This window comes from Strongylocentrotus purpuratus, unplaced genomic scaffold, assembly GCF_000002235.5.
Source record: "Strongylocentrotus purpuratus isolate Spur 01 unplaced genomic scaffold, Spur_5.0 spur5_scaffold_16, whole genome shotgun sequence".
Lineage (NCBI taxonomy): Eukaryota > Metazoa > Echinodermata > Echinoidea > Camarodonta > Strongylocentrotidae > Strongylocentrotus > Strongylocentrotus purpuratus.
The window spans coordinates 3,208,338-3,225,062 of NW_022145601.1; the positions used below are offsets into that span (position 1 = coordinate 3,208,338).

At 36.8% G+C, this 16,725-nt stretch overlaps 3 protein-coding genes across 3 annotated transcripts; all 3 read right to left on the minus strand.

Moving 5' to 3' along the window:
* Nucleotides 1-1,528: 1,528 nt before the first annotated feature.
* LOC582077 (melatonin receptor type 1A-like) lies at nt 1,529-2,554 on the minus strand. The gene has a single exon (XM_782050.2). It carries the CDS (start codon nt 2,552-2,554, stop codon nt 1,529-1,531), a length of 1,026 nt encoding a protein of 341 aa, XP_787143.2.
* Nucleotides 2,555-4,141: 1,587 nt separating this feature from the next.
* LOC582114 (alpha-1A adrenergic receptor-like) lies at nt 4,142-5,191 on the minus strand. The gene has a single exon (XM_782085.2). The coding sequence runs from the start codon at nt 5,189-5,191 to the stop codon at nt 4,142-4,144; it is 1,050 nt and encodes a 349-aa protein (XP_787178.2).
* An 8,849-nt stretch (nt 5,192-14,040) lies between these two features.
* On the minus strand, nt 14,041-16,453 carry LOC105439965. Its single transcript, XM_011669537.1, has 3 exons — nt 16,248-16,453; nt 15,021-15,122; nt 14,041-14,531 (listed from the first exon to the last, which is right to left on the minus strand). The coding sequence occupies exons 1-3, from the start codon at nt 16,297-16,299 to the stop codon at nt 14,239-14,241; spliced, it is 447 nt and encodes a 148-aa protein (XP_011667839.1). The 5' UTR covers nt 16,300-16,453; the 3' UTR covers nt 14,041-14,238.
* Nucleotides 16,454-16,725: the final 272 nt, after the last annotated feature.

The window sequence follows — 16,725 nt, forward strand, 5'->3', positions numbered from 1 at the left end:
CATAATGTGAAAAAGGATGTCATTTATGACACAATTCGGCAAGGATTTTCAAAACAAATGTGTTTGAAGTCGAATATTGATGAAAGAATGCAACATGAAATTTAGGTTTTCTGCATACAACAGAAAACCCAAAATTGTGTATTCTTTTATCAATATTGGTTTTCAAACACATATTTTGGGGGAAAATCTTTGCTAAAGTGTGCCATTCTCTTTCCGTTATGATACAACTTATGTGCAATTTGCCATCAAATTTTTGGCGAATTTTTGGGCTCCCAACACTTTAGAGGGGTTTTAAAGACAGCAGCAAAACAATTTGTTTGAATCTAATGCTACGGTCACAAAGGCTCGTACGATCGATAATTTCGTACGAATCTCCCTGTTTTTCCATTGTCTTCCGAATTTCCATTGTCTGAAAATCGTTCGTACGGCGTTCGTAGCAGTTCGTAATGGCATTTGTGACCGAGGCTTTAGACACAGTTTATAAGTTGTACCCTTTTAAATGGTTTGCATCACCTTCTTGTTTACAAAAAGGTTACGACATAAATGCTTTTGCTATTCTTTTATAATTTTTTTTAATTTAATATGTATAAACATTTTAAATGCTAATAATATGCATGTACATATATTTTAAACTGTTATAACTACAATATTTTGTAAATGCAATATATAAACTTCAATGAAATTCATGGTTTGTATGATTTCATGCGAAATATATCAATGTAACCAGCTTTTTAATTGAACTGAAATGAAATGTTTCGTTGCAGAAAATTGCAGGTACTTCGAACAGAAATCATCTGAATATTTATTAGCATATGTTGTACTGGCATTTAGAAATATACTAAAGATGAGTTCTGGTTATGCGATTGCATTGTGTAATAAACGGTATGGAATGGATCAAAAAAGATTGATCATAATTATTAGTATCGGTGTGTAATGCAAGGTTGTGCAGTCATCAAAATGATAACAAATTTGGCCTAGTCTTGGTACAAGCACTGTACACAGAAAGATGTATATGGGCCTACACAAACGTGTGGCATACTACTTGCCATATTTTGAATATGAACATTTTAAAGAGCCATGCTTGTCAGGGAACATCTTTTTCTGTGACGTTCTTCCGCAATTACATAATAACATAATAACGCTCACTATTTATTTTCACCTCTCTTCAGGGAACATCTTTTCTGTGACGTTCTTTCGCAATTGCATCATAACATACTAACACTCACCATTTATTTTTCACCTCTCTCCAGAACGCAATCGCATGACCACACCACGGAATGAATGTACAAGAATGCAAAAGAATGTCAAAGAAGATAAACTCCGCTTATAGTTTCAAACAATGTCAAATTGAATCAGATCAAAACAATTTTGTGATCATCGTGCTATTAAAATTGTGTCTTCTGCAATCTCAAGGGATGTCAAGCGTTACAAACATGAGCGCTATGCAATTTCCCACTACACAAACTATTTCTACAAAAAGTGCATATTTTATATGAAAGCGATGCAGTGTTATTTCCAATGCTTCTGTTTAAGAGTGCGTTTCTACGAGTGAACGAGCCCACCGCGTCGGCTCCTTGATATCAGTGATCTGCCGTGTAATGATGCATTTGAAGACGTGTCTGAACACTGGGTGTTTCCAGGCATAGACAATCGGGTTGAGGCAGCTGTTGAATGCGATGATGGCGACGGTGATGGAGCTTGCATCGTGATCGTCAGGTACGAAGAGGATGATGATGGACGGTGTCACGCACAGGAAGAAGAGCACGATGATGATCAGCATATTCGTCGTGATCTTCGATTCGAGTTCCCGCTGGCGCTGCGCAAATTCTGCATTGACCAACTTTGGTCCCTCGCCTAGTTCTGTGGTCTTCGGATATTCAACCGTCGACGCGTCCTGTGGACTGCCTTTAGCATGCTCCTCCGACCCTATGCTACGCAAATGGCGCTTGACGTGTTGATATATTTTGACGTAGCAGATCACAATAATGAGCAGGGAAACCAGTAGCCATGCCCCAGCTGTGTACGAGTATGAGTTGCCTTCAGCATGAGAGCATATACCTTCGTCCAATCCGAACTTGGCAAGTCCTGATGCGGCTAATACGACGTTGAAACTCGGTACCGCAGCGCAAGCGACAATCATGGCCACTATATTCCTTGTCGTGTATAATCGAGTATAGTCTGTTTTTACTTTGGTAATCATGTAGAATCGATTGAAGGCTATGAGTACTAGGATAGTTACACTCACTCCCATGGAGGCAGACATGGCTACACCAGTGACGGTGCAAACCCTGCCGAAGGACACCGATCGTCCTACCCCGATGAGAGACATCACTTGAACGGGTAAGAGAAGGCAGTTGACGAGGTCGATGACGGCGAGAGCGACCACGAATATGTTTGTTTTCGTCTGCAGTCGACATGACAGGGAGACTGCCACGATGACCAAGATGTTTCCTAGAACTCCCAGGAACGATGTCGTGGCAAAGAGCCATGCTGCGATAATCCGCTGGACACTCATATTAGAGGCATCCTCTGTAAAGTTACCTACAGAAGACATCATGCTTCGTAGATTATGAACGTAAATATACCTTTAGATTATAATTTACAAGGCTGCATATGTCACAACCAACTGTGGCACAAAGACGCGACTTCTACCTCCAAACCCTAGACATTTGAGCAGCTTTCACTTATGAAGTCCTCCGCAAAAAATAGCAACCCTTAATGTCACAGGAGCCAATTACCAAATCAATATACCAAGCTCGAGAGTCAAGATGGACTTGTGGTTCTATTTAGAATGTTTCTAAGGAATCACCGCTCGTTTCCAGTGCAGGATGATTGAATATCATGCATATATTTGTAACGAGGTATAGATATCGTTAATGGCTGATTGATGTTTGATGCCAAACAAAGACTCAATTAGTAATTTTCTTCTATTGTTTGTTGAAATACAGTTAGTGCGATGGGAGACACTGTAAGTCTACCAAATCTAAAGTGAACCTGATATTTTAAGTGTTTTTCTCAATACAGACACAGCGCTGAAGACTCGAAATGCACGAACGGGGTGATGAAGAATATTGAAAAATAATGTAATGTACACTTCTAAACGTGGTCTTGAAAAAATATCGAAGAGAAGAAAAAAGGCCTATAAATTAACAGCATAGTAAATTAAACAGAATCATTTGAATAGTGAAGAAAATGTAGAGGAACTGAAATTATTGACACTTTTGAAATATTACATTAAACTCATTGTTGATGACGACAAAGGGAATGACATCTAGAAACATTGCTTTGTTAGCACAGGAGCGGGGAAATGTTTGTTAGGGAGCATTCATTGTAGGTCTTCAAAAAGTCTTTGACTAGCAAAGAAAAAAAACTTATCAAATTTGGGGATCATGTTTTTCAAATCATAAAATAAAATATAGGGCGGGGGCGAGATGTACACCTGTCCCGTAACGCTGTCATCATGTTTGCAAGACGGCTCCATTTGCACATTTAAATCATTTATAGAAAACAATCTGCATTAAACATAATTACATTGTGTGAGGCTTTCATATTAGAGTGAAAATGAAACAGTTTGAATTTGTTGTAAAATATATTTTAAAATTCTTTTACAACGTAGGACATGTTACAATATAAATATTGTTTATAGTGTATTAGATTTTTAAAAATTGTTCTTGTTTCCCCGGTCTTCTCGGCGCCTTAAGAAGACGCACACATACGAAAAAGCATTTTATCGTCGACAAATTTCATTTAATAAAATGGTATACTAAATGTTTGCCTTCTTGATTCACCTTTACTACCATTTCCAATGTTTCCCTGCTTAATAAAAAAAAGCTTTACCTGCGCGAAAATTTCCAGTGGCAGCTGGAATCATTCAAATGGAGTGTAACTGCAGAAATTTACAATTATAATGTCTTATGCTTCTTTAGATTACAGAAATCATTAGGCTATCATAAAGTATGGACTACTTTAATCCTTTTTCTTCAAAACAAATGCAAATCTATTTCTTTTATTGAAGATATACCACTGGCTATGTCAGGTATAATAACAAAAGTATTCCAGTTACAAATGCATGCACATCCAATCAATAGTCGTACGTTTACACCCATATTTCACTCAACAGCGTCAGTGTATAATTCCGTTGTCATTGATCTGTCACGTTGACTGTCCTGCGGAGTGACCGAGCCCATTGTGTAGGTTCCTTGATTTCCCTTATCTTTCGACCAATGATGCATTTGAAGACGTGTCTGAACACCGGGTGCTTCCAGGCATAAATGAGAGGGTTTAGGCAGCTGTTGAGGGCAATGATGGCGACGATGATGGCGCTAGCTTGCTGATCACCGGGTAGAATCAATGTCAAGATGGATGGGCAAACGCACAGGAAGAAGAAAACGATGACAATAAGCATATTCGTTGTGATCTTAGTTTCGAGTTCCCTCTGGCGCTGCGCAAATCCTGCATTGACTGGCTTTGGTTCCTCCCGTAGTTCTCTGGCTTGCGGACATTCAGAAGGCAATGCGACAATTGTGACGGTTTCAGAAACTGAATTATCCTTTATTGACACAACGTGGCGCAAATGGCGCTTGACGTGTTTATAGATTTTGACGTAACACACCACAATAACGATGAGAGAGGTCAGCAACGACACGCCAGATAGGTATGTATAGGATTTTCCTTCGACGTGAGCGCAGATGCCTTCGTAGTGTCCGAATTTGGCGATTCCTGTTGCCGCGAAGACGACAGTAACCGTCGATATTGTGCCGCCAACTCCCAGGAGCATGGCTGCCATGTTTGTCTTTGTGAACAGTCGAGTGTAATCTCTTCCTGCTTTCGTAATCATGTAGAATCGGTTGTAGGCGATCAGATTTAATGTAGACACACTGATTCCTAAGAATACGTACATACACACTGCATCAATCGTACAAGTCCAGTCGAAAGCGAATGACCTTCCAATTCCTAGGAGAGACATAACTTGAACAGGCAAGAGGAGGCAGTTGAGGAGGTCGATGACGGCGAGAGCGACGACGAATATGTTTGTTGACGTCTGCAGTTGCTGAGACAGGGCAACGGCCACGATGACCAGAATGTTTCCTGGGATTCCTAATAAAGACGTCGTGGCAAAGATCCATGCAGCAATGATACCCTGGACGCTGAATTCGAAGGCGACTGTGGAGTTGTCACACACTGATGACATCCTGGAGGGATAGGGGCAACCGATCAGCAAAAAGCTCGCAAGGTTCAAAAGAACTTATCTATGGACTGCGAAGACTGTGAATGAAAGAGAAAACCTTTTATGGTTCACTTTAAATCATATTATGATATTCAAAATGTAAATAGCGTCTTTTCAACTAGATACAAAGCACTTTCAGATGCCTTCCACGAGTCAGTGTTATAGTGTTAGAGTTAAATGGGTTAGTTTCAGAGTGTATAATATATATAATATAAGAATGACAAATAAATTATATTTAAGAAAAAGTTCTCTATTAAAGCAGAGACAGTGTGAGTTCAGTAAATACGTACGACTTCAGAATAGAGTGTCTTCAAACCGTGTTCAAATTGTTCTACAGTTAGTGATGATTTCACTTGAAGAGGTAGGCTGTTCCAGAGTTCGGGAGCAGTAGAAAAGAAAGCTGCTTCGACAGTTCCGTAGATTTGAACCTTCTCAGTCCTCTGTTCAAAATCAGTGTCCCGAATTCGATCACAAGTTACTTCCAATAAAACCAAACAAAAATTATTTCAAAGGAATATTTTGACCGTTTAAGTAAAATGTCCAGGACTGTCAATCAGTCCATTGATTGGGATGGTGGGTTGAAAGAGACTGGTCGTACCAACTCGAGTTCTCGCAAGGGTCACGAATCCTTTGAAGACTCTCATAATTACGAAACAAATGGTAAAACACTCTTCGTAGATTCCTCGTCACGTAAATATAGATTCTTTCTGTTCACATAGCGGTCAGAGAAATCACTGGATGAAATGATACAAAGAAAGAGAAATAATCGTGAATAGCTGATCAATAAACCGATACACAATAAATCAGAATACCATTGATTGAATTTTGTTGTTGAAGTGGACACACACGGAGAATAAAATCATTATTCAAAATCAAATTTGCTGGTCAGTCCTTAAGTGCTTGATCAATAATTTGCTACTGTCATTGAAATCGTCCTTTTGCCGGACATGTTTGCCGAATATGCCTCGAGAAGCACGTAGGGTCGATAAAGGATAATTGAAAATATCTAAGGTCCAACGCTCAACTCTCAACAATATGAACAATAGAAACTGTTGACCGAACACACACACCACGATCGCGTTTGCCATTATGAATTAATCATGAGAAACAATCCTTCGTGGCTCAAAAATAATATGACATCCGAATGAACAATGGTAATAAACGTCCATAGATTCATTAGGATGGTGATTTATGTTAATACGACAAGGAAATCATTTAAAAGAAAATGATGGTTAAAATGCTATAGCAACCGGGAAATCAACAAATCTATATATAGTTATATCATAATTTTTTTCGTGGTGGGGTATTTTATTGCCTTTGCCTTTACCCTTACCATACTCATTTCATCGCCGATAGGCAATTAGCATACAAATATGTTTCCTGGACTAATTTATGATATCGAAGATGATGAATGTAGAAAGTACTCTGCACCGAGGGTAAAATTCCATCGCATATTCCAAATGTTTCCTGCTCTTTAATATTTCACTACCCGACTGGTCATAAATATTAGTTAATATACTCTTATTGTACAATCGGTAAATGACAACGCTGAAATTAATAACGCCTCTCTTTATTAATTGCACTTTTATAACGGCGCTTAAAAGGATAATTGCCAGACAGACCCGGTTACAATAGCCTCCAATCCGAGTACGGGGGTATTAGAAAATACCGGGAAGGAATACCTTGCGACTTTATCTCTTTTATTCTGACTGATTACATTTGCTGGACAGGAAAATGTTTTCACACCATTGAATGACCAGTCCTGAAAGCCGCTCAAATTCGATAAAAACATTCTCAACGTTTTATCTATATTTGTGCGCTCCCGTTCAGAGTAACGCGTTTTAGGATGATTACATTTATGAATACATTCATGCTATAAACAAGCACACGCCTTTTGGAATACAATGTGTAAACATAAAAATATTATAACGAAAAGCATTAGTTTAAAAACTAAACAATAAAAGAAGGCTGTACGAAGGGCACTTTGTTATGTACTCTACAATTATGTGGTACTTGTGACATGCTTATATACTCTAGGAAGACATAGGATTAACAAAGCGATAAATGCGAATAGTCAAAATCTCTGAACCGAATTCAGATCAAAGTACGTGTAACACGAGGCAACTAAGCCCCTTGATGAAACGGTTATATTAACTCTTATCCTGCCACAGGGCTAATCCCCCCAGTGCCAGATTTATAACGAGATAATCGGATTAACGCGATGGTACTAACAATAGAGCGTGCAAAGCACTAGGCACAGTCCAATAGGCATGAACAATAACTGCTATTACGAATGTTTGCTAGCATGCAAGAAGCAGCGTAACAATAGCGTGCAAGCAGCCTCATGGCAGGCTATGAGTTAAGGAATGAAAAAAACTATAAATTAAATAAAAGATGAGAGACAATATGAAGAAATATCTTATAGCTTGAAGGGGAGAGAAATAAAGTGAATCAGATGTACACTAACTCGCTTATTGAAAATATTAAGTTACTGTTTAAAAATTTGAAGATATTCATTTTAACATAAGGGTAACGTAAAGTAAAAGAGGTGTTTGTTCGTATTAGTAATGTGAGGGAAAACAACTTGATGTAAGCATATACATGTTTATCGACATTTTTTAGAGACTTTTAATGCAATATATGTTTAATGTCTCGGAAATGTTTTTTTCTTGAACGTTACTCTTGTAAATGCCTTAGTACACTTTTTTGTGTAAATTCTATTTTTATGTTGTTGTCTTGAAAATGTATTTTTCTCTATATTTTCTCGATATTTGTATATCATACAAACGCGAGAACTTTGAAAGGCTTTATGCATATTCAGTTTGGTATGACAAATACATGTATGGATTTTTGTTTACCCCACTGTTCAGAAACTATTTGTATGCTTGAAAGTAAGTTACCAGGAGAGTGAAGGTTTTAAGTTCTGTCCGAGGGTCTTGGGCAGGACTAAGATGATTAATGCCTTACCAAACAGCACTAGTGCATCGACTTGGTTTCGAACCCTCATTCTCGCGGTTACCCGTCCACTGCACTACCACCGAGCCATTACGCCTGAATTCAAATAATTTCAATATAGTCCAATACAATATCAGCAAATTAAGTGTATTGTATTATCAATCACACGATACGATTCAGTTATACTTCAACACAGTCGCAACTACTTTCGAGAAGAAAAAAAAAACAGTTCTGGCTCAATTTAGAAATCACGTTCGGATTACGTAATACGTCATTTTGATGTTCTCGCGCTTTAAAAGGTGACGTAAAAGGCCATTGATATCACCTTAGGTTGAATTTCGAAAGTAGTTGCGATCTTGTTTCATAAACTGTTTCTCAAAATGTCATAAACAATATTATTGTGGGCAAACTTTGCAAATTAAAGTACATTTTAATAATGATTTACCTTAAAAACGATGCGAAACGACATCGATGATGACGACGTCAATGATTCCGGCCTGGTCGACGACTACCAACACAAATCTTATTACATTGTCAATATTCATAAATTAAATCGCTATACTTAATGTTCAATCTCCCAACACGTTAGCAATGGTCATGAAGGCTGTGATGTTATTTGCTGGAATGCTGAATACAGAAAGGGCGCATCGACTAACAGAGTTATTGGGTGTGTTAACACTTCCAGTTCAGATCTCGTCACACCAATCACAAGCACTAGATTATCACGGAGCCTTTGATGTGTCAACACGTTTAGCCCAGATACCATAATGCCAATAAAACCCACTTGATTCCCACGGAGCGTTTGTCTTTCATTAATCCAATTATAAGATACATAATGTATATTTAATTGTCGTTGCTATAGTCCCACGAGGCAGAAGTATAAATATTTAACGGTTTCACCTTCAGTCGGTAGAGAGAAAGCTCATTTTTGGTAATGGTAAAAAAAATGATTCTGATGATGATGTGAGCATTCTCGTTAAAACCAAAACAAAAAGAATCATGATTTATGTGGACGAGTATCAATTCAATTCAATCAAGGTTTATAAATACGTGAATAGCAGTCATATACTGAGTTGTACATGCTTTCACAGTGCAGGTAAAATACTATGCAAGAGTAAAATAACAAAATGAGATCAGGAAATGAAATTAAATATAATATGTACAAGCATAATTTAAAATTGGATAGGTAGTTAAACATTTACGGAATTTAAAATGACTGATCAATTTTGCCCCACTGTTAAAATTAACATAAAATTGCACAGTTCTAAATATAAGCTTGGATTCGCATAGTGAAAGTTTAATATTTTATAAAGAATTATCACACATAAGAAGCGATGCCTCATGATAAGGATTGCTTTTATAATGATTGAAAAAAAAAATTAATAGTGCATGATTTACGCCAACGTGAATAACATACACCTCAAATCACGCACGTATTATTTCAACCCTAGCGTATGGCCTTAGTAAATTTAAATCACTTGAAAATATAAACATTTTCAAGTACAAATACTTTTGCTTATTTTGAACTCCGAAGCATCCATAATATTGATCTATTATTGATTTCGATTTATTTTCTTTTCCTTTATGGTCTTTTTCAAAAGTTACAAACTAATTTCAACATAATCTTGATAATAAACAAATTATAAAATCATTGAGAAGGATTGCAACATAACCTAAGCTTGAAGGCGTGGTAATCCTTTATAAAACTTATGTGTAATATGTTTCCTTACTTCATTAGGTCAATTTAGCCATCAAGTCAGTCTTTTCTTTTTTCTTTTTTTCTTTTAATTACAAAGTGTTTTGTTTTTATCATATAATTTGTGTTGATAATGGTTGATATCAACACTCAAGCACTGAACAAAGATTGAAAAAAATCCTTTAAAAATCATCCTAGGTTGATTTAGAGACCTTCTCCTGTTCAAATTTCGGACAAATTATACAACGATATATAACGCAATCCGCACATGATTTCTAAAAGCAAGAACTTGTACAATATTGTTATGAATTACCTTCGATTTCTCGAAAGCTCTAGAAATCCTCTTACACTCAATGGCATATCATACTCGGGTGATAAAAGCCGGGTTTTAAATTGGTGAGTTTATACCAAAGGTAATGAATAGATTAAAGCTGCGAATTAGTCTTGCTTGCAAACACTATTTTCAAGCAGCGTGAACACGCTTTATATGATGGAACAGGTGGAGCACTTCCTGACTGCTCACGTTTACTTCCCCTGTGAAGAGGGAAAGAACAAAGGTGGTGTAGCAGCTTTACCTGCAAATTGTGACACTTCGTGGTGCTCCTAAAAGGGTGTGACCCCGTATAAAACCTATGGAGAGATATATGAGCTGGTCTTGGGATCAACTCTGACCTGAATCCTACTAAAACTTAAACCCGACGCTAGGTGGTTTAACTGAATGATACTTATTGCACATGGACGAGGCGTTATTTTAAAGATTACCCACCTGTACCTACATGTATATGAAGACAATCAATGCATACACTAGTTATTTAATGCAATGTTTGCGCCATTCATTTTGCATTTATTTTGTGTAGTTGACTCTCATAATAGGGACTTTTAGATTTGCACGTCGACAGCTTTGACTGTAACGTGTGACGTCATTTTAAGGCACTGCGCATGCGTTACGTCGTCTCAGTCGGCGATCAAGAATGCGTCAACCTTGATTCTCCTAAATCTAGTACATACATAAATACATATTGATATTTATATAGCGCCTTTACATGCACAAGATACTAGTATGCCGCGTGCGCATAAAATATACAGTTCCTCAGGTAAACAAAGGAACATCCCTTCCCTGCTATTATGTAAAAATGTGTGGAACAGGTGTCTCATGTATATACACCTGTTCTACACATTTTCACATAATAGCAGTAAAGGGATGTTCTTTTGTTGAGGGTAGAATAAGGAACTGTATATTTTGTCCTCTTTCGTTGTCCGTGATGTTCATAGTGTTACTTCCTGCATGCATGTATATCGTCGAGTGCAATCTAAAAGATTTCTAAGTGTAGTCAACATGGGCAGTTAAGTACGTTGACACGCATGATCAGTCGGCGTTCGTCGTGTTCTCGTCCACTCAATCTAAAAGTCCCTAATTACGAAGCGTCAACGACCGTGGCATTCAAAGACGTAGTATATGTTAGTTAAATCACGAGAAATGAATAAGATTTCCTTATTCGTTTTATTTTTCCTTTCTTTTCTGCAACCTGACAAAGACAGTCAGTTACAATAACAGTACGAGTAAAACCAGATAATTCAGGGCGGTAGGGGGCTAGGGGCTAGGCCGTGAGACACTCGTAAGTGGAGTGTCTGAAGTTTCAGATTTCCCACTTACTTCCTACACCAGGGGGTAATTATTCCGAAAATGAAATAAGCTTTACAATTCCGAGCATTTGGTATCTTACTTCAAAGGTGCATTATTCCGGAGTCTGATATTTTGTAGGTTCATAACTCAGTTTTGTAAAATAAATGTAATTATTTCAAAGATTCATAATTCCCTAAGTGAAATATTTATATAATATCGACTAGCCTTGAGGAAGCTATCAGGAAATATTGCACTTACTAAAATCATCTTGATCGAGTCAAAAATTACCTCCTATAGGTAATACTGTTCATTATTACGACATTTCGTATATAACTCCTATTATATATTGCTCTATTTTGCTCTATTTCTTTTTAGAAATAAATTACTCTTCAGATAAGCCCCTCGGATTAATAAGCCTTTGATGTAATCATGGACCATGATTTAATGAACGTGTGGATTAATAATCTTCTGATGGCGAAACCTTCCGACTTAGAAACCTTTTGATCAATAACCTTTTGATCAATAAACCTCTAGATTAATTTTATGTATAAACCAGATCGGGTGACTCTATAGATATGTATCAATCCAAACTAATACAGGAGAATTTGATCGAGGTTAGCGGGTACACAACGTAATATTTCGACATGGTTGGTTGGCCCTAAAAAGAGCCTAACGGGAAAAAGAAGAAAAGTAACAATGAAAAAGGGAAGAAATCGAGAAGGGATAAATGGTCCACATTTTTCTAGTTCTGCCAATGTAATGCACTGCTGCTTTGTCCGGCTTACGTGGGAGAGTCCTCCGAGGGAATAATACATAATGCTAGGCTCTATGAATGATTAAAGGAAACCTCACCCCAATAGATAACTAAGTTATTCTGTGAGATTTAAGATATTTTTGCCCATGAATCTACAAAATTCCCTACCAAACTGTATGAGAAAGGTACATTTATAAAGCAAGAATAATTTACAGTTTTTTCAGCAAGACATAGGTATCGCTATTTCCTTGAATACGTGATGTATCATGCATTCAAATTTATGGACGTTTCCTTCCCAGCTGCGTGTGGTGATGAAGCATTTCATTCACCTGCTTTTGTCTTTTATACTAATATTGTCAGAACGCAAATTGCATAAATAAGTTAGTGCTCTTCTGGGCTGAAGGTTTCGCATAAATTAAATAGATTTGTCAACTGCTTTATTTTAGTATTTTTAAATAAATGATTTACATTATTTGTGCCCCTGTCATATATTTTGTTACAAATTATAATCTTTAACTCCTCAGCTATGATTTTTCCCATATTGAAAAGTAAAGGTTTTGTTATTGAATTGAAAACAAAATTCAACTAAAATTTGGTGCATTATAAATGACATGTTCGCCTAATACGTCACTGTTTCAAGAAAATGGCTGCTCCCAATGTCATGCTAAAAGGTATTAAACATCATACCATGAATATTTTCTTTTATATATCTCTTATACACTTAAGTAAGGGATTTTGTACATCAAAGGGCAGGAATACATCTCATCTCTGTCAGAATAACTGTTATTACCTTTTGGAGTGAGGTTTCCTCTAATTAATTATCCAAATTTTCATTTTCTTATATATTGCAAATGCCTATCATTGTATATACCTTTGTAATGTTTTTCTTGAAAACGGAAATGAATAAAATGATTTGAATTGAATTGAAAATTAATCAAGGTTTGAAATGATCTAGTAGGTTTGTGGCGGATGCTTTAATGACGTAATTAAGTATCGATGTGAATAAATAATGCACATATCTGTATATACAGGTTGTTTGAGATAGATTAGCACTCTAACCCCCTCTATCGGCAGTCTTCGGAATAAGGTAGGTTGTAGGTTACTGCCATTAGAATACAAATATTTTCAATATTTATTCATTTCATTACTGCTGTTACATTTTTAAGTCAAATAGTCCATTAAAACACTTGGTGTCGAATGGCCAAAAAGTGCCTTCAATGTGGTAGGTTTTAATGGATACAGGAGCTCATAATTAACATTGTATTTTTTGTTTTTGTTTTCAATTTGAAAAGTTTCATGGTTTATGTACCTGATGCTCTGAATCATTCAGTTTAATACGGTTTATATCCGTAACCGTTTCTTTGATGACTATAGACATTAAACATATATTCAGGGTTTTTTTTAAATATTTTTATTTGTTATTGTAATCTTGATGCAAAACGGATGCCTTGTGCGTTTCATTTTTGAAATTGTCCAGGTTGCCGAAGCTCAATGTTGGTGCATGATTGGAAATATTGAAAACGGAATATTTTTACCATCTTTAAGGCCTATAATCACCCTTACGACTTGACAAATTAACCAAACCCCAATTACTAAATTTGTGTTTCACGCTTCTACATAATAATAAAGAACACTCATTCCTCACATGTTTATGTTACACAAAGCCACAGAAATCCATTATCGAGTGATTATGATATCATTACTTGTTTTTATTCAATTCAATCGTTCCAAAAGCTATGAGGAAATAGTGCCTTCTGTCTACCATAATTCTAACCATGATTTTATGAAAGCCATCATTCTAAAAGTAAAATGATACATTCTGTTTTTCTTACACATGTATTATGATTGATTTAAATGTTTTATCCCGCATATTTGCTTACAACATTTATAGCCATATGCTAGGAAACTACATATCTATGGACTATTTCTGTATAGAAATACAATCATGTTATTGTCAGACTGCCTATTATTGAACATTATCTTCAATTTATTCTTTTGATCTTTTTTCGCACTCTTTCCCTCTGAATCCGAACCAGGCGATGGCAGCTATCACACTGTTTCCAAACCTGGTCGTCCGATGGCGCCCCACACTTTAGTATCGTGGCATGCTTTGAGTCGAGCGTGGTCGAACCCAGTCTCGACCTCCATTCGAGTATTCTAGGCAGGAAGATGTTGCACAACATAACGATGGATGTGACGATGGGAAGGGCTGCAGCAAGGACGATGACGCCGAAGTCGAAGTAATCAGTTGTGGTCCATTCATCGTCGAGGTACCCTGTAATTAAAAAGAAAAATTTTAACGATAGATTGTAAGTCGATTTTAATGTTACAGGGTCCTGAATTTTCGGAGGAATATAAAGTGACGGTTTTATACCTAAAAATAAATTCCCTTTTTCAATAAGAAATTATATAATACTATCATAAAGTACAAAAACACTTATTTTACTCTAATCTGCCTATTCATATTCAAATTGTTCCCTCGGGGGGGGGGGGGTACTCAGATTTGGTTTGGACGGGGTGTGCCGCTCAAAACTCAACCCCTACCGATTTTTAAGGGCCATTTTCACAATTTTTGGAATCTTTTGAAAAAAGACCCATGTTTAGTGATATTTTTCTACAAAAGGGACCAATGTTTAAGGATTTTGTGTGTGAAAAAAGACTTATTAGAGCGGTACATCCCCGTATGCCTTAATATTTGAGTACCCACCCGCCCCCGGGGGGGTCTCCCTTAGCTAATAAGGATTCATATCATGAGAGAACTCACTTGTTTTTGCTAGAACTAATTCTTCACAACGTGTTCTCTTTCCGTATGTGTAACTGTAAGGCCAGGGCGGCTCCACAGTCCAATCTGCAATCCAACTCCATGCTGAAATGAAAGTCAGAATACAGAAAACGATAACAATATAATACAGAATAAAAAAAAAATTAAAAAAATCATCAAAATAATGACCGTGATCTGATGATTAAAAAATGAAAATAAAACCACATTGTTTTCCCCGTCAAAATTTAAAATGCAAAAATGATTTATAATTGCATGACTTATAGTCTATTTTCTTCTTATACAAAATGGAATTATAGAGGCATGTAATAAACATAGAGAAAGATCAAACAAAGGTTCAGGAAAGGGAGACGGTGAGTGAGGGAATAAGATGAAAAGGGAGGGGAGAAGACCCCTTATTTGGATCTAATACAAAATTATAGCACTAAACTGCTTAACATAATACTGTATTTTTAATAAAACATGTCGAAACTTAAATTAAAGCCCAAACGCTTAAATAATTGAATCATTTGTTTGTAGCAAGCGAAGGCGTGAACCTATAGAGCGATGATTCATCACTATAGTATCATTAATTCTTCAAATCTACCTTGAAGAGGGGGAGGGTGAGGGGGAGGGGAGGGGGTTCTTGAATCATGAATATAATAAAAGACAACGTCATTTCGACACATTCTTCATTTCCCTTTTCCATTTGTGTTTATTCAATGGGAAGATATTACGGTATGGTGTGGTATTTATTATCCTAATCACAATTTAAAAAACAATACAACAAAATATAAAATTGCATTCAAAATCAAGAATATAGTGAACGACCACTCAGTTGTGTTAATCGAGCAGTGCCCTATACATGTACCTATGCCATCCCAGAAACAAGTTAAATCTCAGCCCTGAGAAACATTTCGTTCATCTCTTTTTACAAAATATAAATTTATCTATATCATCGTCTCATGCCATCTTGCACAAGATGGATATATTTTCTTCAAAAGCAAAACAAAACAAACACCCTTGACAGTGATATAGAATAACCTTCGGCTGTAAAGGGCATGTTAAACAAAAAATCGATTGGATTTGCGTTTTTCCCTCTGCTCCATTACATACGAACACGTCGAAATGACAAGCAGGCGACAAACACATCAATCAGTGTCCTTGTATTTCACATCTCATTGCGTTTCAAACTGGCTACGAAGGGTAACCTCTAGCGTTCCTTATACTTACCAGCTTCACACGAGCCAGTCATTAAGTCAATTAAGTACGATATCAATCCCATATCTTGAGTCCAAGGTGAATATTATTCCTTCTCATTATATTTATATAAAACGTTTGCGCTGACTTAGCCCGTCTTGAAGGATTGGTGATGCATATGATGTAATGGGGTTAAGCGCCACACAGATAAAAATGTAGATATATTTATTTGGACTGCACTGCACTGTGATTTTGTGTATTTTGGAGGAGGGTGCATTTGCTTGGATACGAGTTAGTTCGATCAATGCGCAATACTAATGACGTCATAAAAGGAATGCGCGCTTTTTGTCAGTCGCGCGTAGGGGAGGAGTTGCGTATACATCTCAACCTGCCTGTATTTTCATTGTGAAGTCATATTGCTGGAATTGTTAAATAAGATGGAGATAGATATATATATATAGAGAGAGAGAGAGAGAGAGAGAGAGAGAGAGAGAGAGAGAGAGGGGGGGAG

What these genes read in the sequence shown, in the direction of transcription:
- LOC582077 (XM_782050.2), bottom strand. Translation starts at nt 2,554, where the DNA reads ATGTCTTCTGTAGGTAACTTTACAGAGGATGCCTCTAATATGAGTGTC.
- LOC582114 (XM_782085.2), bottom strand. Translation starts at nt 5,191, where the DNA reads ATGTCATCAGTGTGTGACAACTCCACAGTCGCCTTCGAATTCAGCGTC.
- LOC105439965 (XM_011669537.1), bottom strand. Translation starts at nt 16,299, where the DNA reads ATGGGATTGATATCGTACTTAATTGACTTAATGACTGGCTCGTGTGAA. An exon ending in GACTGGCTCGTGTGAAGCTG is followed by an intron (nt 15,123 to 16,247) that starts GTAAGTATAAGG and finishes CTTTCATTTCAG; the next exon opens with CATGGAGTTGGATTGCAGAT. An exon ending in ATTAGTTCTAGCAAAAACAA is followed by an intron (nt 14,532 to 15,020) that starts GTGAGTTCTCTC and finishes TTTTAATTACAG; the next exon opens with GGTACCTCGACGATGAATGG.